This window comes from Choloepus didactylus, chromosome 1, assembly GCF_015220235.1.
Source record: "Choloepus didactylus isolate mChoDid1 chromosome 1, mChoDid1.pri, whole genome shotgun sequence".
In the NCBI taxonomy this organism is placed as follows: Eukaryota; Metazoa; Chordata; class Mammalia; order Pilosa; family Megalonychidae; genus Choloepus; species Choloepus didactylus.
Window position 1 is genome coordinate 166,210,908 of NC_051307.1, and position 23,301 is coordinate 166,234,208.

The 23,301-nt window shown below is 38.4% G+C and overlaps 1 protein-coding gene across 1 annotated transcript in view; it reads right to left on the reverse strand.

The window, feature by feature from the left end:
- Positions 1 to 23,301, reverse strand: part of COL6A6 (collagen type VI alpha 6 chain) — a 105,114-nt gene that overhangs the window by 16,353 nt on the left and 65,460 nt on the right. Inside the window, 9 exon segments of the mRNA XM_037845078.1 lie at positions 2,738 to 2,834; positions 8,560 to 9,053; positions 12,393 to 12,404; positions 14,335 to 14,371; positions 14,491 to 14,526; positions 15,536 to 15,598; positions 20,323 to 20,385; positions 21,150 to 21,185; positions 22,878 to 22,928. Coding sequence (XP_037701006.1) covers positions 2,738 to 2,834; positions 8,560 to 9,053; positions 12,393 to 12,404; positions 14,335 to 14,371; positions 14,491 to 14,526; positions 15,536 to 15,598; positions 20,323 to 20,385; positions 21,150 to 21,185; positions 22,878 to 22,928 — 889 coding nt within the window.

Here is a 23,301-nt window from a genome sequence, read left to right on the forward strand (position 1 = left end):
AAACAGCATAATCTTTGATGTTAAAATAGTTACTAAATGACTTTGATATTAACAACAAAATTTCCTAGTACATGGCTTGTATCTAGAACCAAAAAGCACAGATTTTACACGTAATCTTAGTCTTGGATTCCATTCACTAACTCTGACTGACTTTTAATAATTAAGACTATTTTCAACATATGTTTCATCTTGGCTGAATTTTAAGTTCATAAATATCTAAATTGACAATATATCTAATGTACACACGATTACATTGTACCACAACACAAAAGCTAGTGATTTTCTCAAAACTGACAATATAGTTTAAACCTTTATCATTAGGTCACATTGCTGTAATATGAAAAAGTAATCTGCTTAAAAAGTAAGAGTGAAAAAAAGCAATGGATCTTTTATTCAATTTAAATAATTGTTTATCACTCAATGTCTATTTTTGTACACTTCTGAAGGACAAAACAACCACTCTATGATGCTTATTCGTTGAAAGTTCAGTACATGTTTGTTAAATGAATGAATATAAATATCACATATTAATGGACTTTCATAAAATATGAGGTCATTCTCATAAATGTGCTTATCTCATTTAACACAAGAATGTGTAATAATAAAAATAGAGAGTGAATTTTATTGAATCTAACCACAGTGAATATTCACAGGATTAAAAAATATTTGGAGCTGTAAAGATCTTAGAGGTCACCTAATCCAACCTCCTCATCTTACAGAAAAGACTCAAGCCAGAAGAGGAAAAACATCTTGCCAAAGGACGCACTATTATTTCTAGAACTTTTTACACATGAAGTCAGTGTTCTGTTATTAGAGATGAAGACTTGTGGTGTAGAGGAGGAGAGGCCCGCTGGCCTGAGATCTGGGATGCTGGATTCTAGTCTTGTCTCAATAACGGACATGCTGTGTGTCCCTAGTCAAGTTACCTCTCCACCCTGGGCCTCAATTCAAAATTCCTCTGGCGTTGCTCAGAATCACCCTAATACTCCATCTAGGGCTGACATTCTATAATCCTAGGTTTTCAATAACAGTCGGTGGTTGCAGATGAGAATGTCCTCTTTAAAAACCGAAGAGAAAAAAGAGCAATGGGTTAACACGTGTGTGAACAGCTGGCACTTAGATATAGCATGGCCCATGAATAAAAGTTACTAGATGAAAGATTAATGACCAGAATGCAGGTCCTAGGGGATATTGCAATCTTCCTAACTTGTCTTTCTCATGGACTCACTAAATTTTGGCTGTAGATAAGTTATGTTTCCCTTATTGAAATTCAGTAAGATTTTCTGTCCCTGTATAATGGTCAGATGACAGAATAGTCACTTGACTACACGGGAGTTTTTAAAATCAGAGGCAGCAGGCTGCACATTTGCTTAGTTTTGTGGGTTTTTTAATTGCAGGAAACAACAGCCAAGATATCGTCCATGATAATGCCTGAGAGGCAAAACAAGGGTTTGGGCCAAGAAATGGAGCCAAAATCTATCCCCAGTCACACATATGCAGCTTTTGATTATGTAAGATACCAGCACACTATTGTAACTGACATGTTTGAAAGTGCAACTGAGAATATATAGGGTGGGATGTATCTCGCCACAGCATGATTGGCACTTTAACTACTTTGAATTAAGAATGCCAGTACCTATGCTGATCTTGTACAACTGAGGGAGGGAGGGAGGAAGGGAGATTAGAGGGAGGCAGAGGCGAAGACGACAGAAAGAAAGACTGGAAATCCTACTTCTCTCTCCAAGCTGCCACCTCCCTGTGAGGTCATTTATGTGGCAGGTATTAGCATCTCACTGATACACAAGGGGAAGGAGAGGAATTCTGCATTTTCTTCAAGGCCAAATGGGGAATTTCAGGAAGCAAAAAATGGGACCTTCCTTATTCATTAACTGCAGGGAATTTAGAGCCAGGCTTCTTGGGTTTGACCTGGCTGTGGTTCTGAGCAAGTTATTTCATCTCTCTAAGCCTCATTTTCCTCATCTGTAAAATGGAGCTAATAATAGTTCAAATGTTTTAGGGTGATTGAGAGGATTGAACAAAATAATTCATTTAAAGCGATCAGAACAGTGCATGGCATATAGCAAATGGCTGATAACTGTCAAATATTACACCCAGAAATCTCAGTGGTTTCTACCATCTTCATAATTATTAGACACAAATTGAAGTTAGAGTCCAGTTTTCTAGCTAGTTCTATTGAGCCTGTTTAAAGCACAAGAAAAGACAAACCATCTCTGCAAACTTCTTTGATGCTTAACATTTGGGTCTCTGTGAAGTTTCTTTTCAATGAGAAATGCATGAATTCCTGCTAGTTTTCACTTCTACTGCACTAAAAGAAACCTCCCCAAGCAGGTAGGACAGTAGTGAATTGCTGTAGAGCCTTCTTGGAGGTTGTGAACATTTGAGACTTGGAAAACATATAAATATACTTACAGCATGAAAAACTTGGCATGAGACAGGGTAACCTTTTTCTGAAAATCATCATTATTTCCTGGCAGCTGCACTGAGTACAGAGGTATGGAATGTAACCCTCCTGTGGCAATATATAGGAGGGGACCCAGCTTGCTGGGCTGAGAGGTTCCATCTGTGGGAGATGCTGTGTGATGCAGTGAGCCCAGAGCCTGGGAAGTCCTCCTGAGGCCACCCACATCCCCACTGCCAAGTTCCAGCTGCTCCTGCCAATGGTGACTCAATGCGCTTAACAGGCCTGACCAAATTATGTTCCCTCTGTGGGTCTTACCATAGCAGAAAGTGCATTGCTGGAGTCTTTCTAATGCTGGCGTGTCGTCGGCCCCAGGTGGAACCATTATTACTTGGAATGTGCCAGTGTCATCGATCTGCAAGGAGCAGAAGTAAGAGAAAGAACAGCTTAATGGGTGGGGCTGCAAGAACCTGCCAGGATTGTTCAGAGAACTGAGATCTGGAGAGGTCAGTGCTGCTCCTGCTAAGATCATGGGTAGGTGCAGCATGTCAGAGTGGTTAAGAGCACTGCCCGGCTTTAAACCCAACTCTCCCTTTAGCTGGATGATGGTTACTTTACATCTCTGTTTCATCTGTAGAATACTTCTACTATTACCTAATAGGACTACTGTGAGCATTAAATAAGTTCTTAATTGTAAAGTACTTATTGGCACAGGGTAAGTGCCATGTAGTTCACTGAAGAATTCCTTATAGTTTACACTATAAGGTGTAAACTATAGTTTACATTATAGTTACACTTTCATACCCATTATCTCAACAATCCAGCAACTTCTTACCTTTATTCAGCCCATTTTACAGATGAGGAAACGGAAGCTCAAAGAAAGGTTAAAAGACAATTCAAAAGACACTGGACGCTAAAGCCATTTAAAGAAGAGGATCAGAGACCTTGCCCCCCTCCCCCCACCCCCAAGTACCAAAGAACCATGTGAAATTGCCTGATGCTCCTTATAACTATCCTTTGAGTTTCCCATTATGAACCAGCTTTGAAACGCAGACTCAGATCCACGCTCAGGCAGCACTTCTCTCTGAACAACTACTCTATGCTTTCCAAACCACCTGAGTTATTAATAATGAAGATGATAAGGAGGCCCCAAGTAATCAAGAATAATGAACTTGGCAGTTAATCAACTCAGAGAAAATGGATAGTTGAAAAAAAATTACAGTTATGGTCCTGTAAGAGATGAAGATGCCTATGAGATGACATTTTATTTTTTCCCTATGAGTCCTACTGTCTTAAGCAAATGAACCCCTCTTTCTCTGGGAATTTCTCTTCCCATACTTTATCCAGAGAGGTAGGACTTTGGCCGCCATGTTTGCATGGGATGACTCCAACACTCTGACCAGAACTGATTAGACCAGGGATGGATATTTGAGCCAATCATATTCACTTTCTCAGTATTTGGAACTTGGATCCTGAGATCATTGGGAGTCTGTTTGGGTTAGTGGCAATAATTAATAGAGATATAGGTAGTCATATTCCCTCTCAGGGACAGAGGCATAAGGGAAACGGAGAGGGAGGTGAAAGGAGGGGGACAGTGCAGACAGGTAGAATGAAGCAGAAATGAGAAATGGAGAGAGTCCTGGTGATTCTAGGCTTTTCCTGTGGCTCATCTCTGCTTCTACCCATCTTTTATTCTTCTGTCTATAAGAGATGGAGAAATCTGTGCTCACGGGGATTCCTTTCTGGGAGACCACTGTGTTTGCCTTCATGAGCTGTCTGGGTTAGAGGGGAGACTTGAGGGAATAGGTGATAACTGAAGCTTTTAGATAAATTTCTAGGCACAAAAATATAGAGAAAAGAATGGATAGTACTAGGAAAAGAAGGTGGTAAAGGTGAAAGAAGGTGGTAAAGGTGAACACTGTGTGGTATAAGAGAAACAGAAAAGATCCTGTGATGGTAGGGCAGTGGAGAACGGACAGGGTGGTGGTGACATAAAAGGGGACTTCTGGTGGAACGCATTGCTCTGCATGCTGGAGTCTCTTCTGGACTCACCTTCTTCAGTAAAGTCTGCATTGTTCCCTGATTCTTTGTGCAAATAGCCTCTTTGAAGAAATTTTGAGTTCTGTGTCCTGGGGAGCATAGGATGAAAACAGCCTGCCTACCTGGACTCAAGACCAGAGGACATCTAGCTTCTATCTGGAGCCTTATAATTGAGTCTACTGAGACTATGTACATGCATGACCTTAAGCTAGTCTAAATTGGTTTTGTTTATCTGTAAACAAAGAGTCATTTCTAGTACACCAGCAGAAATAATTGGTCTGTATTGTTAAGGACTTTTGATAAGTACCTCTATGCAATGTTTCCAGTGAATCATGCTGTCACTCCACCTGGATTGTGATGATGAATCAGTCCAGAGATCATGAATCAGACCATTTGGTAGAGGCAAAGAGCTATCTCATTGCTAACTACCAGGATCCAGGAAGAAAAAAAAAGAGCTAGAAGAAACCTTAGAAACCATGTCATCCAGTTCCATCATTTTACAGATGAGGACAATGAGCCTAAAGGAGGGATGGAACATGGAAGGCTTCAAATTTAAGTTTTGCTCCCCCAATCAAAACTTACCTTCTCTCTTTTGCATGAGCTACCTTGATGATTGTAGTTTTGTTTAAGTGGGTTCTAAGCTTACTTAGAGCATTGCTTCTCAAGATGTTCCCCAGGGATTGCTGCCTCTGTTAACTAGTCTTGTGTTCTTCATGTCCATAATGTGACAACTTCCATATTTCTGGTGATAGCATAATTTGATTATTCAGGCTTCACATTTACTCATGACCCAAAGCAACATCATTTCTTATCATTAATTCTAAGGAGTTGCTTTCCTGGGGTAAGTCCACAGGGGGTCTTTGCTGCTACCCCCCAACCCCCCACCTCAGCAATCTCGCAATCCCACCATATATCATGGGAGTAACTGTAGTTAGCATGTGACAGAAAAATTCCTTATGTGAATGTGGGCTGAGGATTTAAAATAAAAGAGTCCTATTGTTCACTTTTCCTACTACTCACCTTCCTGTGGTTTCAAAATAGCACCATGTTGGACGAAAGTTTAGCTTTTAGGTCCACAGATAGGTGATTATGGGGCATGGCATCAAATGGTTCTGGACATCACCCTGTTCTCTCTTCTCTAAACATCAAGGGGCTCCATAAATTGATGCACTCAAGAAAAATTTAAATTGATATTACAGATGGTCTTCTGTCTTTAGACAATTCTGATGTTATCAAAGGAAATCCTTTTAAAAATAAAAAGGTTGGCATTTAAAGTGCTAAATTTTCCCATTAAAAATTTCCCCCAATTTCAGCTCTGTCTCCAATCACACAAATGATCTGTAATGTCAAATATTACACTTCTTATTGTTTCTCTCACCTGCAGTGCCAAACAACAGAGAAAAAGAAAAAAAAAAAAAATAGGCTATCTTATAGGTACATAAGAAAGGGAGATCCACCATATTAGAATTCTGAATGTGTAGCAAATATAATTTCTCTGGAATTAGGAATTGCCAAAGAAATTTAGAGGGAAAACCCTAGTGACAAAACAAAGCTGAACTTGAAGTTTTTCCAATAAGAATGGCCTTCTGTTTTCAAAGGGACAAACAGCTCATCACTCAGCTTTATACCATCATAAGAAATTTCCAAGACGGTGGTCACACTCCATTTGCTAAGGAGCAGAGGGAAATCACTGAATGCTATCAGAACAGCTGCTCCTGGGGCCCACCACACGTGTCTGCAAAGGTACAAATTTCACACTTGGCTACCGAACTCATACGAATTGAGATGGGAAAAGTCATGATGATGAACAAATGAGGGTTTTAAAATGTAGCTCTGAAATGAAGATGCCAGCCAACATTGTGTCATTAGACTTTTTTTTTTTCCTTTTTAAGAACAGAACTCAAGTGTGGGTAAGCACAATTGAAGAGACTGGATAGCAGAAAGAAAAAAAAAGGCAAAATAGAAAAGCAGAAATGTGATTTCTCCACTGTAATTCCATTGCTAATGGCTTAAAACATTAGATATTGGGTTCTAACCAACTTGTGTGTATGCCTTTCTTTTGAACCCTTCCAGACACCTCTGTTTAGTTCCATCCTCTAATGTCAGCTCCATGAGAGTAGGACTTTTGTTTTTCTAGTTACCTTTTGTATCCCTAGAGCCTAGAACAACATCTGGTACATATGAGGGGCTCACTAAACATCTGCTGGATGAATGAACCTTGGGGCGAGATCTGACTTCTCTCTGCATCTCTAGCTCTTTTTCTGCTAAGGGGTATTGGAGACCAATGCTGCTAGGATTAATGAGAGGCTATGATCAAGAACTTGAATCTTCCTGGTACCCTTCTGAGATGAATTCCTTCAAAAAGGAATAGGTAGTCTCTAGGCAATTTGGGTAGAATCAAGAAAGTAGATATGTTCATCTCCAAGTGAGGATGTTAGCTCTCCAAAAAAATACACATTTTCAGGAAGTTTTATATGCTGTGCACATACTTTGAGTAAGTTTCAGTTTATATGACAAGTGCCATCAGTTATTTGTATCAGTATATAGAGTTGTCTCTAGTTCTGTGACTAAATAAAGCCAAGGGTGAAGGGGGCTCTCAATAAATAGGGAATTATGAGGACTCTGTGTGTAACTAAATTCACTTACAGAATTTTTCAGCAGCTGTTTCTCATATAGCAGCTTCATTTGCATAGCCTGGCTCCAGTCTTTTCTAATTTATGTGCATTTTCCTTTCTGATTCTGATAAATCAGCCTTTTCATTTACATATTTCTGAGAGTTAGCTCAAAAGAAGCTAAAGCAGTTTCAGCTCCTTTACAACCTGGACTTCAACATCATTAAACAGGTTTAGTCCTGCATCAAACAACTGAATGACAATAATAATCAAAGCAATAGCTACCATTGTTGGGTGTTTGCTATGTACTAGGCACTAATGCACTGCATTATATCATTTAGTCATCAAACCTACTCTAGGAAATAGGTACTGCTTCTTTCTATATTTTACAAATGAGTTCTGTATTTCAACTCTGTTTTGCTTATTTCACCACTTTTACTGAAAATTATAGAGCTGAAAAGGCCTCAAAAGGCCATTTAAATCTAGCCTCCAGCCTCCAGGAAAAGTCAGAGAGAAGTCGCCCTTGACAGGTGAGTGACTGCCCCTATTTCAGAAGGCTCTTATTAAAAAGTGAAGTCTTAACCACCTGCTCTCAGTCCATGCAAACAGCAAATCAAACTCATTTTCAGAGAGGTCTTATTTAAACCTAACCTGAAGTTTCCTAGTATGACTATACCTCGTTTCTCTAATTAGAGATTTTCCTGTGTAATAATTTTTCACATACCTGAAGATACAGTTGCTTCTTACCTTCCTTTCTCTAAGTGAAATAATTTTTGGATGGTTGGCCTTTTCATTTGGGTTGCAATTTCCAACACCCTTTTGCCGCCCCTTGGGGCCCCCCTTCACGGTGTCCACATGAATGGAAAACTAACAGGTGGTTTATTTAGGAAAGCTGCATATTAGGATTTTAATCCTCAATCTGAGGAGCCATCACTGGGATGACTTTTCATTTATAACATTTGGATCTTCATATGACTGATGATGTTATAAAATCAGCCAATTGTTTTTCCTTGTACAACAGCAAATTCTACCCTGCCCATATGTGTGACATCTTCAGATATTCACAGGTCTTGCTGGCCCAGTACCTTTAGGCCCTGAGGCAACTCAGAGAGTAGCTTGGGGAAGCACTAGAATAGCAAACCTGGGTTCGAGCCCTGACACTGCCACTTCTTGTCTGTGTGAACCTGGGCAAGAAGCTGAACTTTTCCAGGTTCAGTTTTCTTGTCTCTAAAATGGGAGTAACAGTATGTCTCTCACCATGATAACTAACTGTGAGAATTAAACAGGATAATGCTTATAAAAGGGCTTAGCACATTCCTGGCACATAGTAATAAACACTTATTATCAGTACACTCTGCCAACCCAGAATTTGAAAGACTTTCAAACAACCTTGATTTTGAAGGCAGGAAAGTATAGTTCTGTCTAGAAGCATGTGAGTATATGCAAAAAAATATTAATAGTTATTAGGTGAAAGGCTAACCCTCTTACCCCAAATGCACGCTTGACTAAGGGCACGTTTCCAAAAGCAATCACCACTGGAATGATGTCCAGGGCACTGAATTCCATGGCGGCCGTGGTGACGGACTGAGCATCCGCAGACTGGCTGCTGCTGAAAAATGTGGCGATTCTTCTCGTAGTAGCCCCTGGAAATGTTCGCTTGAAGACATTCCTGGAAATAAACCTCATGGCTTTGCCAATCTCCCTCGCATCCGAGGATCTTTCATAAGGAATAGCTTCTATTTCCCTGAGAAGTTGGTTCTTGCTGTAGGAGTCTGAGAAGCGGATGAGGTGCCTGGCGTGGGAGTTATAGGAGAGGATGGCAATGCGTGCCCCCACTGGACAGTTGCTGTCCCGGACCTTAATGTTTCTCACGAGGGAAGCAATCATCTCCTTCATCCGCTCAAATTCCTGCTTGGTGACATCCCGGGACTGGTCTAAGGCAAACACCAACTCGGTGGGATGCACGGGACATTCAGGTTTTCCTAAAAGAAGGGAACATGCCCCTTATGTAGCAGGCTTGCTTTTAAGAAAATGGATACATGGAAGGCAAAATAATTAAAAAATGTTAAATAATCAAATATTTAAACATTAAGCAATTACATATTAAAATTTGAATATTAAAAATAAATATTTAGAAATATTAAAAAATTTACGCCTTTTAATAATTAAAAATGATAGTCTAAAAACTGAGGTCTGCCCTTTTAAATAAAGCACAAAAGATAAAAATTCTGTAATTCATTTTGATTTTTCATTAAATCTATAACTTAATTGCTAAATTCATTCTCAATAATAAAGAGCTCAGGGAAATGCCCTTTTACTTACGAGATTTGATCCATGGTATCATGCTTTATTGCTGGAACTTTACTCAGTTAAACAAACTAAAACAGATAAATTTTGCTACTTAATGGTGAAGTATATTGGGTGTTAAAAAGAACTGAGTGTGAAACTATAAAGGCTCTGCTGATAATTTCAGAGACATTAGAAGAGAACTGATACACGGTATACAGAACAAAGAGAGCAGGTAATAAAATGCAGGGTAGTGGTTAGAGCTCAGCAGCTGGGGTAGGGTCCTGGCCCCATTGCTCACCAGTCTGTGGCCTTGGCCAAGTTACTTATCTTCTCTGTGCTTCAGTTTTCTCATCTGTATACTGGGAGTCATAATATCACCTACTGGATAGGCCTGGGGTGAGGCTTAAATGAATCAACACAGGTAAAGAACTCAGAACAGTGCCTGGCACATATATAGGTAAATGCTAGCAATTACTGTTATAACTGTTACTACAGACTTTTTCATTGAGAGTGAACAACCGAATCACCAAAAGGAGATGAAAAAAGCTTAACTGGTAAATTTTTCTTTAACAGTTTAAACTGCAAGTTTGGCCAATAAATATGCCTTATTACTTACAGAAACTCTGAATTATGCTTTTAAACTGCACATTTATTCAGTGATCCTAATTCATTAACCCTAATCCCAGTACTCTGCATTTATCATAGTTGGCAATTTACGTTTATCTAATCATCTCACTAATGTTTGCTTCTCCCATTAATTTATGAAGTATGGAGACAGGGACTGTATGTCTCTTGATCTGTTGAGTTATTATTAGATTTAGTAAATGCTGAATGAATGAATAAAAAATAACCAAAGAACAGTTCTCTGTAACAGATACAGGAAGAAGAACAAAACTTTAATAATGGGTGTGATGTCTAGTGTTGGGATGTGGGTTGGTAAAAGGGAACCCCAAATATTGTATTTCTCTTGGAGGGGTGCCTCCTCTCATCAGATGCCAGCAAGTCTGATTCAGAGATAATAAATATAGCACAAAGCCCTCCAGCTTACCACAGGCTAGCTCAGGAACTCGCATCTGCTGGGGCTCACCAGGATGACCAAGGAGGGAGTGCCCCCTGCCACAGAGCCAACTGAGCCTCACCCACCTTAGTGGTAGGTTTTTATCTCCTTCTGGTCCTTGGCTCCATGAGCTTCACAGGCAAAACGAGTTAATGCCTAGCCAGTAACAATAAATGTTCAAACCCACATCAAGCTATGCACCTCAATGGATGCGGGAAATAATTTATTAGACTTTGAATCTAATTGAGTGGACTGAGCAGATACTTTTAAAGTTTTTAAGGTCATGTCAATTTTACAATGAAAAAAAGAGTAGGATTATGACTACACATGAAAGTAGTTTTGCTAGCTTTTTAGTTGGGTCATTATTTGCATATGGAACAAATGAAGAGCAAAGTTTCCGGTGTAATTTGGAAATAAAGGGAAAAAAAAGATTTATAGTGCTTTGGCTGAAGATATGAGAAGATTCAAGTTTTCAGGAGAAACAACTAAAGCCTAATTCAACTTGCAAAACTGAAAGCCAGCAAGGTGCCAGGAACCCTGAGGATTCTGAAGAATGCTGGACTGGAATATGAAGATACCTAAGGGATCCTCCTCCAGGGACGGTTTGCCACGCGGAGACCTAACATGGGGCAGTAGCCACAAACTGCCTACAGATGACTGCTGCTTATCACAAAGCAGGTAACGGCAAGGACAGAGGGAAGCAAGGATCGGCTTCAAACCACCACCACTTAACTAACACACAACACTGTCATCTGTGCCTGGAATATCTCACCAGCCTCCTAACCAGGCCCTTTGGCTTCTACACTTATCTCCTCTATAACTACTCTCCCCATAGCAGCTCAAGTAAACTTTAAAACATTGTTTAGCAGCTCACACTACACCTTTAACATTTCAAATAGACACTTCAATATCCTCTCATTACAATTCAAATAAAATCCAGCCTCCATCATAACCTGCAAAGCTCAGCCTGATCTGGCTCCTGACTACTTATCCATTTTTCATGTGTCAATCTCCCCTCCCTCACTATGCCTCGGTCACACTGGGCTTCTGTCTGTTCCTAGAAAATACCTAGCTCTGTCCTGTCTCATGGCCTTTGCACTTGAATTTCCCCCTGTCTGGCACTGGCAAAGCTGACTTCTTTTTATTCTTCAGTCCAGATTTCAGTGTCACTGCCTGAAAGAAGAGCCCTTCATTCCAAAGCATTTCTCCCTCCCTTGCCATTATTCCATGACAGATCATCCAACTCTTCATCTCTTTCAAGCAACTATGGGATTTCTTTATCATCTGTATCCTTCACTAGAATGGAAGCTCCCAAGGGCAGGAACCACGTCCATTTTAATCAGCCCTATGTCCCCAGCACCTAGGACATAGCCTGGCGCATAGTAGGCTTTCAATGAACAATTGTGGAATGAATGAACAAGCAGAGGGCATGGTCATAGTGGATTTTTAGAAAAATATCTTGAATGAGCAATTGTAAAATACTTGAAAACCAGCACTGAAAGATAGTAAGCCAATCTGACAATTAATATCAGGCATGAGCTCCATAGGTTTCAGCATTATCTGAAGCTGCACACTCAGCTCAATTGAGATCTGAACATCCCTACTTTTATGTCTACACTTTTGTCCCCTGCATCTCGATTTCTAACCACTGGACTTGAAGAGAGAGGGATGGAGAAAATGAAGGGAGGAAGAAATATAATTCCAAAAAATCTAAGTCACATGAATGGTAAAGTTAGTTGCTAAAATATGAATAATAACAAAAAAAGCCAAACAGCTGGTTGAGAAATAGCTGTGAAGCTCAGTTACAGCTGAGGGATTTATTGGAGACAGATCTGTGCTACCAGAAAGAGGCAGCAAAGTCACCCCAGATAAAATTTATATCATTTGGCAGGCAACACACTGTTCTAACTCGTCTTTCCAGAAGTATGATATTTTAGAGCTTGATTAACACATGCTATAAATAAAGATTACTTACCGTACCCGCCAGCTGGGGAAGAAAAACAAAGGAGATTGGATTATTATTCAGTAGGAGAACAGAGTTCTGTACTGTGTAATAAAATCATGGCAACCAAGGTTCTGCCCTGTGTTTTTTGTGAATTACTCCCAAATTAAGGCAGGATTTGGAGAATTTGCAGACTAGCATCTTGGTAAAAACATTGCTCCTTCCATAGGGAATGGGATGGGAGAAGCCATGGGACAGTGTACAGTTATAAATCAGCAGCCTGCCACCAGCTGTCACAGGCAAAGAACATTTGCCTGGGAGGATACGCTGTGTTGCAGGGAGGTGCAATGAATTTGGAAAGCTAAAGGGTTCTAACCCCTCTTTACTTTGAATGCACTTTCACTTTTCCCCATGTTGATATCTACAACTTCCAATTAGACACACACACACGTGTTTACACCACATATATGCATGTGTGTCTGTATTCTAAACAGTTTACTGTGAAGCAAATGAAGCTTTAGACATTCACTGTACAATATGGTAGCCACTAGCTATGTGTGGCCATTTAAATTAATTAAAATTAAATAAAATTAAAAACTCAGCTTCTCAGCTGTAGTAGCCACATTTCAACTGCTCACTGGTTATAGTGGCTAGTGGCTACCATAGTGGACAGTTCACTAGAATACTTCCCTCCCTGCAGAAAGTTCTCTTGGAACTCTTGCTTGCAGTGGACCCTTGCAAGACCCTGGGAGGGTCCCTAACCATGTGTTTTCACAAGGACATGTATTTTATAAAATATGCAGAAGTCACTGGTTGTGAGTCTTTTTTTTTTTTTTCTTGTTATAAATATTACTTCCTTTTGAGATAATTTTGTCCCTACTTTTGGATTTGTAATTTGGTGTCAGGCTCCTCAAGTTTTTTTCTGCGGGGGGGTGGGGCAGGAGTGCTTCTCAAATTTTAAAAGATCAGGCCCCATCTCACTTGGCTCTGCCCTTGAGTGATTACAGTTCACATGGCTACCACATCAGAAAACCTACTGTGCTAATTCAGCCCCAAAGCAATGAATCTTCATGACCCAATGTGTATATTTTGATTCTCATTACAGTTCCATTCTGCTACAAAAAGGCATGAGTTAAGACTGACCTTGCGTTCAAAGCTTTTCAAAGTCTTTTTCTTTGAGACCAAAGCTCTTTAAAGAAATGGGCTCTAATTGTTCATTTTTCTCTCCCCAAATGCCCTGAGGAAACTTTTGTTTTTTCCTTTCAGTCATATTGTTTATCTGGGAAGTCATTAAACATTTGTAGACGAACATTAAATAATCTACTCTCTTCTAACTTTGTACATGGAATTCCTTTGATGATACTAACATATTTCAATAAAAGAGGCTGCTATAAGGATCTTAAATTCAAGAGTATTTCCCAAATCAAAATGACTTTTTGCTTTTACATTTTTGAGAGGAAGAAAGAAAAAAAAATTGGCAGAATGAGTAATTTTACAAGCGAATCAACCATTCCAACTAAAAGTAATCAAACCCACCTTTCTAGGAAACAAATAATGAATGATAAGCCAAAGTCAGGGCCCCATCCACCAATTCACTCTGTTACCACTTCTGCCTCTTTCATACCAATTTCAATTCTGGTTACTTAGCTGTTAGCACTCATTTGAAAAAAAGTTCAATGTGACCTTCTATTCATTGATTCTGCCATCAGGAGAGTTCTGACCTCAAATTTCAATTTTCCCTAGATTAAAAGCCCTAGATATATTATTACTTAGTTCTTGGAACGGGTTCAAATAGACACGTTGGCAGCCAGAGGAGTTAATAGTCACCAAACTATGCTGACTCAAAATATATGCAGGGACTTCTCTAATCTTAAGAAATTGGCTGGTAAATTGTGTTAATTCTGAGTGCAGAGTTCACTGCTTTCCTTCTATGAATACTGACAACTTGGGGCATCGTTTTAAGCAGAGTACTTACGACTGTAGTCCCGCACATACTGAATAAGTTCACATGTCTGCAGTTCAAAAATAAAACAGAAAGAATTAACCAACAGATTGCTTGGTCCTGAAGTTTAAAAATAAATAAATTTATTGGAGTGCTCAGAGCACTCTGCTGGAATCTGGAGATACGTACAGAAAATGAAGCCCATCCTTTGGTCCCTTTCATACCCTAGAGAAACAAACAAACAAAAAAATATGGGTTTCATGGCTTTAGACATACACATCAGCAGCCAGAATGTGTACCAATTGTTACCCTAGTTAGAGGGAAGAAAAGAGTACAGGTAGGATACTTGTCATCTAATCAGTAGGAACCTTCCAAGGGGAATAAGCGATAAGCAGGAAGCCTGACCCACACAGACATCTGAAGATCACTTTCCTCCAGCTCCCTCTTTGGACAACAAGGGTTGTCCAGAATCTTAGGATGGAGTGGGCAACTTGACACGGGTGTTCAGAACTCTGGAACAGGACAAGATAAGGCTGAGCTATCCATCCACGGCTGCCCTCCTCAAGGCAGAGTTTTGGAGTCCCAAAGTAACTTGAGGAATTAAGACAGAGACAAACTTTAATTTATTCCCACCATTTGGACGACCAAGGAACCAGACTCAAACCGAATACCTAGAAAGGTAACCTAAATGTCTTCCAAAAAAATGAATATATGCATATATCCATCTGGGTTAGGCACAGAAGGAACAAAGTAGAATTCATTTTCATTTCATTTTTGGAACAGGAAGACTCTGGCCACATGCTCAAAGAGAGATACTCGAGGAAAAATGCAATGGAGCCCCACCAAAAATCCTGAAGAAATAAATTCCATGTAAATGCAGTTTTTGATAATTTATTTACTGTTTATTAATTTCTTCTCACCTTCATTTATTCACTGATCACTTACTGAGTGTAAGAAGAGGGAAAGGATTGGACAAATAAAATTCACTGATAATTGAGAAATCTCATTTTTGTCTAATACTTTTAATTTCCTCTCTTAATCCACCCTACCTCCCAAGAGATGGCAGCTAATGTTTAATTGGCATTTTCCTTCTCTCTGAGCACATGATGGTAAAACAGTGAAAATAGCGGCCAAACAGCAGAGACAGAAGGCATGCACATTTGGACAAGAGGGCTCCGTGCGCTGACTTCTCAAGTGGGAAACGACCTGCTGTGATTTATGGCTTTCAACTTACCTTGCGTCCAGTAGGTCCTGGCTCCCCAGGGGATCCCATCTCTCCTGCAACCCCAGCAAACATCTGGAAGCAAAATTTATTTATTTTAAAATTGTTTTTATACATATGTGTATGTGTGTTGCTTGTGTTTCAAATTTCAAAAGTAATAATCTTCATTTTAGAAAAGTGAGATTTCCAAAAACACACAGAAGAAAAAAAATCTCCAGCAACCCCTTCTCCCCCAAATAATCCTTATTAACATTTTGATGTCTTTTCTTCTAACCCTTTGTTTCATTTTTTCTTTTGATATTAAGCTACATATTGATTTTCTTTACTTATTTAGATCATCATTTTTGTTGTCTTTGGAACTAAATATGTATCTCATGAACATTTTCATCTTACAAAATATTTATGTGTAAAATCATTTTTCATGGCTGCAGAGTACTCTGTTATATGGATGTATCATGATTAACTTATGCAGTACCTTATTATTGACATTTAGGTGGTTGTTGGTGTAATACGTGATGTTATTATAAAGTTATATGCATTATTCTAATTATTTCCTCAGGGAAAAGTGCTAGAACTGGAATTACAGGGTCAAAGAAGAAATTTTTTTTAAAATGAGATGGTAGGCAACTAATATGAAACCTCCCCCCCAAAAACCAGAAAATTAAAATACAGAAAATCCTGAAACAACATCAAAACATTTAATAGTCAGCTAGAAATATTTGTAGTGAAATGGGGATAATAAGAGTAATAATTTGTGGACTCCTTACTATATGCCAGAAATTTTCCATGTGCATTCAACATATAATTTATCATAAAGAAAGCTAGAATTTGGCTAAAAATATTGGGGCAATATAACTTTCTTCATTCTAAATCCATAGGATTTAACAACATTTATATGAATAAAAACTGAACAGCAAATGATTATTGATGTCTTTTTGGGTGTTCCAACGATATTCACCATGTACTGGGTTGAGTGAAAAAAAAAATTGGCTGACTATATTTTATTTAGAAGTTACAGGTTAAACTCGTAGGAAAAAAAACCCGGCAAACTGAATGTGTGCATTGACTTTTGCTCTTTCCCAATATCCTACTATAGTGACAGTAAATAGATTCCTTAAAGGCATAAAACAACAAAAATAGGGAGGATGAAAAAGGAGACACAATAGCCATAAAGCTTCAGAGGATAGAAAGCAGATGTATAAGTGTTAAATGACTTAGCCAGGCCAGGGAATGCTGTGTCCTAAGCCAGCAGCAGGGAAGGATAGCAGATTTTCTCAGAAGGCTCAGGAACTGGCAGCAAAGGGTTCCTCTAGAAGTGGAGGTGAAGGGGAGAGACTAAATAAGGAGGATCGGTTGAAAAATCTTTTTAGGAATATGGGTAACTTGTTCCTTCTCCCATTCTAGCAACAGTAGTAAAACCGAGGTGTGTAGCCTGGAGGATTCAAGGAAGATTGAGGGACAATGGTACTACACAGAAAATAGGGAGATAAAATGAAGATATGTGCAGTAGATGTGAGACCCCTCAGCTCTCATCTTTCATGTGGCTCCTAGATAAGCTGGCAGCCAGGCCTTTACCCTCCAGGCAAGAAACTGAAAGCATCTTCTCAAGGGAATCTGACCAAAGAAGAAAGACCTACAGAGACTGATACCAGATTTTGCTATATAAAGAGCTTGGCCAGATCACTCTCCAGTGAAATGTGTATTTGACCTGCCCCACCCGTGTGCTCAGGGATTCCAATCAGCCTTTTTGTCCTCAATTCTTAAATATGAAGAAAGGGCTCATTCCCCAGACATGTGAGAAACAGACTACAATAGAAAAAAAACAGTGCAGGAAACTAGACTTTGTTGGGTCAAGAAGACTTTAAAAATACTCATTTATATCCTGAGAAAGATAAGAGAAATGTTTCAGCCATAAAATGAGAACAGGAAACTCTGAAAAGAAACATTTAGAAAATAAAACTGAGCCCTTGAAAATTAAAACACGAAAGGTGAGTTGTAAGAGAAAATCAAGGAAATCTCCAAGAAAGTAGAGCAAAAGGATGAAGAGTTGAAAAATAGGATAGAAGAGATAAGAAAATTAGAGGGCTAGCCCAATGCACTTGGTATTCTAATAATAGAGAACAGAGTAAAAAGAGGGAGGAAATCATCAAAATAATGAAAAGTTCCTTGAACTGAAGGACATGTATTCCAGGCTGTAAGAGCATACATGCCCAGGAAAATGGTGGTGGTGGTGGTGGGGGTGCTGATACCAAAGCATAAAAGCCATAAAATATCAGAACACTAGGGACAGAGAGAGGAGCCAATGATGTTCCATAGACCACTGGTCACACACAAATGATCAAGAATCAAAATGGCTTTGAACCTCCTAAAGCAACAAGAGAAGATGAAAGACATGGAGAAATAACTGTCTTTAAAAGTCTGAGGAATTCCAACCAGGATTCTGTATTAGCCAAACTATCAATCACATGTGAAGGTAGAATAAAGCCATTTTCAGATATTGGCTATATAAAAAAATTGTCCCTAGAAGGCATCTGTGAACCAGGTTGGACAGATCACAACACTCTGGGTCAAGATTAAATTTGATAGAATACCTGTTGCCATCTAAATATCTTGAGAAGGGATTTGAATAAATGGCAAATTAAGAAAGGTAAGTCATCAACTTCTATAGTAGGAAGTCAGTTTATAATACCTGAAACCAAAAAGTAAAGATGTGGGAATACCAGTATGATATTTAGATGCATATTATCAATTCTAAAACAGTCAGTTAAGAAATAAGTTATTTCTGGGAGGAGGAAATGGGAAGGGATGAGAGGGGTGAAGAGATTGCCATTTTTTCATAACAACTTTCTGAAATATTTGATTTTTAAAACCAGTGGTTTTCAACTGGAGGGACAGTGTTCACCAGGGGACATTTGGCAATGTCTGGAGACATTTTTGAGCGTCACAACTAGGGAATGGGAGTTGCTACTGGCATCTAGTAGGTACAAGGCATAGGACAACTGCTCACAACCAAGCATCATCCTACCCAACGTGTAAAGAGTGCTGAGGTTGGAAAATCCTGCCTTAAACTGTAGGCATGAGTAGAGTTGATTAAAAAAATATAAAGCCATGTGGACACACATAAATATACAAAATAAGGCAGGTTAAAAATCATGGTGAATTTTAAAGACTGCTTCATATGGAGAAAAAATCAAGGTGAAGATTTAGAGGACTTAAACCTGGAAAGTAATCATGCTAAGAGACTTGAAGACGCATTCAGAATTCAAGGCAGAGCTTTATCAAAATCCTCTAATGGAAACATCAGCTTTTTCAGGGGGGAAGCCTGGAATTTTTCAGGGTCTAAAAGCTCAACTTCAAATCCAAAGGCACTCATGTATGGGTGGAAAACACAGCTTGACCAGTGAAATATGCAAGTTATAAAAAGTGACAAATGATCCAACACGGGGAGAAAAAAGAAATTAAAATATTCCCAAGGGCCAAGAGAAAATTTTATATATTTCCCATTAGTTTATTGTTTTTTACAAAATGATTATGTGCCTTTGGAGGGAGGGAACCCAACAAACTGCTCAACTTGTTAACATGCTTCCAGTGTTCAATGTTAAATGACTTCATTAACAAGCCAAAGGAAATGATCCAGTGATACTTCACTGCAGATGACATCTGGATTAATTTGAAAGTCTATTCCAATCGTTTTTCTAATTACATCAGCCGGGTTTTTTTTTCTTTTTTTTTTTGCACAAGTATAATGTTAAAGGATAGACATCCTCAAGTTTGTATGAGGAAAAGAATTATAAATGGGAAAGAGTCCTTTCTGAGAAAAGAAGAGAGAAAAAGAGAAGTTTCCTTATTCTTTCAACAAAAATAATCTCTATGCATAAAGTTCTCATTAGAGCTTGTAGCGGGGTATTGAACTAGATCAAAGTGAAATTAATTATGATGACAGAACTGGGAAACAACTTCAAGTATACATTTTTATCAGATATTTTTTTTTCTGCTAATTGGCGTGGTATTAACACCAGATTGCCTGAACAGTGCTGTTCTGAAGTAAAGAGGCAAAGAATGTTTTCACAGACTATTACCATAAGATTGTCTCTTGTATGAAATAGTCATCTCATTTATAGACAGTCTGAGATATATAGAGTTAGCAAATGCAGGAAATCCATTTTTAACCCACTGGAATCCAAGGCAAGCTTAGGATGCTGGAGTCTATGGAATGGACTGGAGCCTCATGTTTATTCCAAGTGATCCAAAGCACTAGGCAATTCCCACGCCCCTTCACGGATTCATAAGGACGATATTCACCTACTTTGCAATGGGAAGTTTTCTCACAGAAGCTAAGAGAGACCCTCTTGAGCTAAATGAGGAGAGGACTTTTCAATGTAAACCTCATTAAAGGTAGTTTTACCCATATCTTAATAGTGAAGACAAGAGACCAGTGGGTATTATGGTCCATTATAACTGCCAGGATGATGGTATTGAACTGACCATATTTTGGCAATTCAAAACTGTTTGGGACCACAAGGATTCCTTAAAAATCTTATTTTTCAGTGTAAAGAATGGTACCTTGGCAGCCAGAAAAGGTGTACATGTTCACTAAAAGTAAACAATGCATTGCCTTCTTGCTGGCAATAAGAGATGGGTAATATATATTTCTCCTTCTCCAAGTTTGTTTTACCAAAAAATACACCCATTTGACAAGTCTTGAAAACAAGTGACAACCCAAATTATTATAAAATGCATGAAGACGACTTCCTAAGGCAGCCAAGGTTGTGAAGCAGTGGGAAAACGAAGCAGCTTACCGTCTTGCCTCTAGCTCCTTTCGGTCCCATTTCTCCTGGATCACCAGAGTCCCCAGTCTCACCCTAAATAAGGTCCAAAAAATAAAATACAATAGTTATGATGATCAAAGGACGATATCTCAACACGTTTGTTCTTTAAAAAAACAGACTCCAACATGAAGACATTTTTAATAAACATTTTTGCCTTTAACAGGCTGCTTTGAAATGTCTTTGTGTGTGTGTGTGCAGTTGTGTAGTTCTCCGCCTCGCACACTGCATCTCATTGTTTTGCTTTTCTCTCTCCCCAACCAGAACACAGTCTCCCTGGAGACATGAATTGTACCCTTTATTCTGTCCCCTGTCCCTAACGCTCAGTTCAGTATATTTCTAGAAAAAGTGAAAACCTTAAGGTAACGGACGTCACTGCTAACTTAGTATCTAAAGGTGATTTATAAAACACGGAAAAACAAGCCAGAAGAAATCAGATAATTTTGGTTTTCCTTACATAATACTTTCCTTTGAATGAAGAAGAAAAGACGTATGACAGAGGGGAAGGTATTCATTTGAGGAGAAAAATAAAAAGGATGATCTTTCTTCCTTTATCCATTAATTTAAAACAGGAAATGGAATATTTAAAAAAATCATACACATCCTAAACAAATGTAGGATCTTAAAAAGTGAAAAAAAATGCCATGCCTTTCTTTCTTCCCTCCTGTCCTCCATAAAGGTAGAGCATTTATTTATAATTAACTATCCTTCCATTGTCTTAAGAATCACGTCATAACCCCAGGCTGGTACGTTACTGAGTATTTCTAGCTGATCTTTAGTTAATATAAAGTACACCGTACCTTAGGTCCACTTTCTCCAGGGAATCCTTCATGTCCCTATAATTGAAAGTAGAGAAAATTAAATATGCACACATCATAGATTTATATTGACTTAATTTTACCTGCTGACTTTAGTTTTAGTATTTCTAAACCAAGGAAGTTCTAAAACAATCAGAAACTGAAAACAATTTGAGAAACTAACTCCAATTTTTACATTAAACAATTTACTTATTTCATCAAAATACTGTGTCAACCTAAGTGGCTAAATGTACACATCCGAGGAGCTACAAGTCAGCTCTCCTATTTTAGACATGTAACAGGGTAGATGGTCATTTGGCCTCGTGTTTCTGAAACAGTTTTCTTGAAATGGATTTTGATGGAGAAACTTGGGAAGTCTCTACAGTCTGCATTTGATCATTCATTCTCCGGTCCTCTGTTTACCTTACTTGGGCCAAAGACTACAAGTGAAGATGCATGACAACCCCTATTTGATGAAAAATACATGTTTTATTTAAAATAAAGTTTATTTTATAACTAGTAAAGTAATTTATCCTCAAACATATGTAAAATACAAAAGAATGGGAGAAGAAAAACAACCCAAATCTTACCACCCAGAGCTAACCACTGTAAATATTTTGTCATATTTTCTTTTAGCTTTAAAAAATGCATTCTAGCACATTTGGGATCAACATTTTTCTGATTACGTTGTGATTTTTTTTAAAAACTTGACATTAAAAATGAATTGATAATTTCTCCACATAAGCTCTGCATATGCATTCCTTTAAAAGGATGGCTAATATGCCAATGCCACAGGCTACTTAATATTTCCCCTATTTTGGGACACTTAGGCTGTTTTCAATTACTCCTTTCTCTAATGAACATTTCACTGGACATCCTTCATTCATTAGTTTTGTTTCTCAAAAAAAAAAAATTAGCTTTGTTTTTTCTTCTAGATAACCTCTTACATCATTCCCACTGAATTCTACTTGGAATCACATTAATCCTTTAAAATGTTTTAGAATTTCAAAGATGAACTTATTGTATGCTTCTCCATCTATTGAACTTTTTTTTTGTATCTCAGTATTTGTCATAGGTCTCACACATTTTGCAGAAAAGATATCCTTAACTATTCTTGGTTTTGTGGCTGGTGTAATTGTGATTGGGATTTTTGCATTATGATTTCTAAGTGGTTATTGTTAATATATAGAAATCACTGGCTTTGGTAAATTTATCTAAATTCTTTCCAGCCACTTAAATATTCAGTGACAATATGAAATTATCTTTCTGATGTCAAGGTAAAAGTTTTTTTTTTTTCTTTTCTAAGTTACTGTTTGTCTCAATGCATTTAGAAAAGCCCTGCAAAACCCCTCACTAATGGCTAAAGGGAACCCACAATGAGAGCAAATTTTGGAACGTCTCCCTGAGTGAACCAGAGCACACAGCTGCTAAGATTAGATCTACTGTTCAGGCTGAAACAAGTCAGGCCCTGACCATACACTTTTTTCAAGAACAGAAATTTCATTTTCAAATTTCAATTGTTATCTGTACCTTAAACCATCAAACTCTTTTCTCCTCCACTACATTCTCCATGGGGTATCAGTAAATGAATTAAAATATATTTCTAACATGCTTGACTGCCTTATTCACTGCCTGCTTTTTTTCCCTCTTAAATGTGGCAAACAACAACAACAAAACATGTAACAGAAAAAATAAATGGAAAATGTCTGGCTTCCAGTAGATGTAACTTACCTTTGTTCCTTTACTTCCAATTCTACCATAACCTGGACTGCCATAGTCACCCTGTAAACAGAGCAATTAATTACAAACATCCTAGACCATAGGCAGAGGCAGAAGTGGACAAGATAGCCAATTTTATGGTGTGATTAGGGAAACTAGAAAGAGACATCCTCTCTCTGTGGCAGACCACTGACATTTTGTGATAATGACACTAAAGACAACTGTCAATAACAGATACAGACAATGCATTGCCCCTTAGTCTTCTTATCTGGAAAATGAGAATAATAATTATACTTACTCATAGTATTATAATGAGGATCAAATTAGCTGATAATATTGCTTCTGGAGAATATATCTTAGTAACATAGCTCTAATCCATTTATCAGTTTGCTAGATAAAAACAAAACTCCCTAAATGCCTGGGTATTGGCTACTGT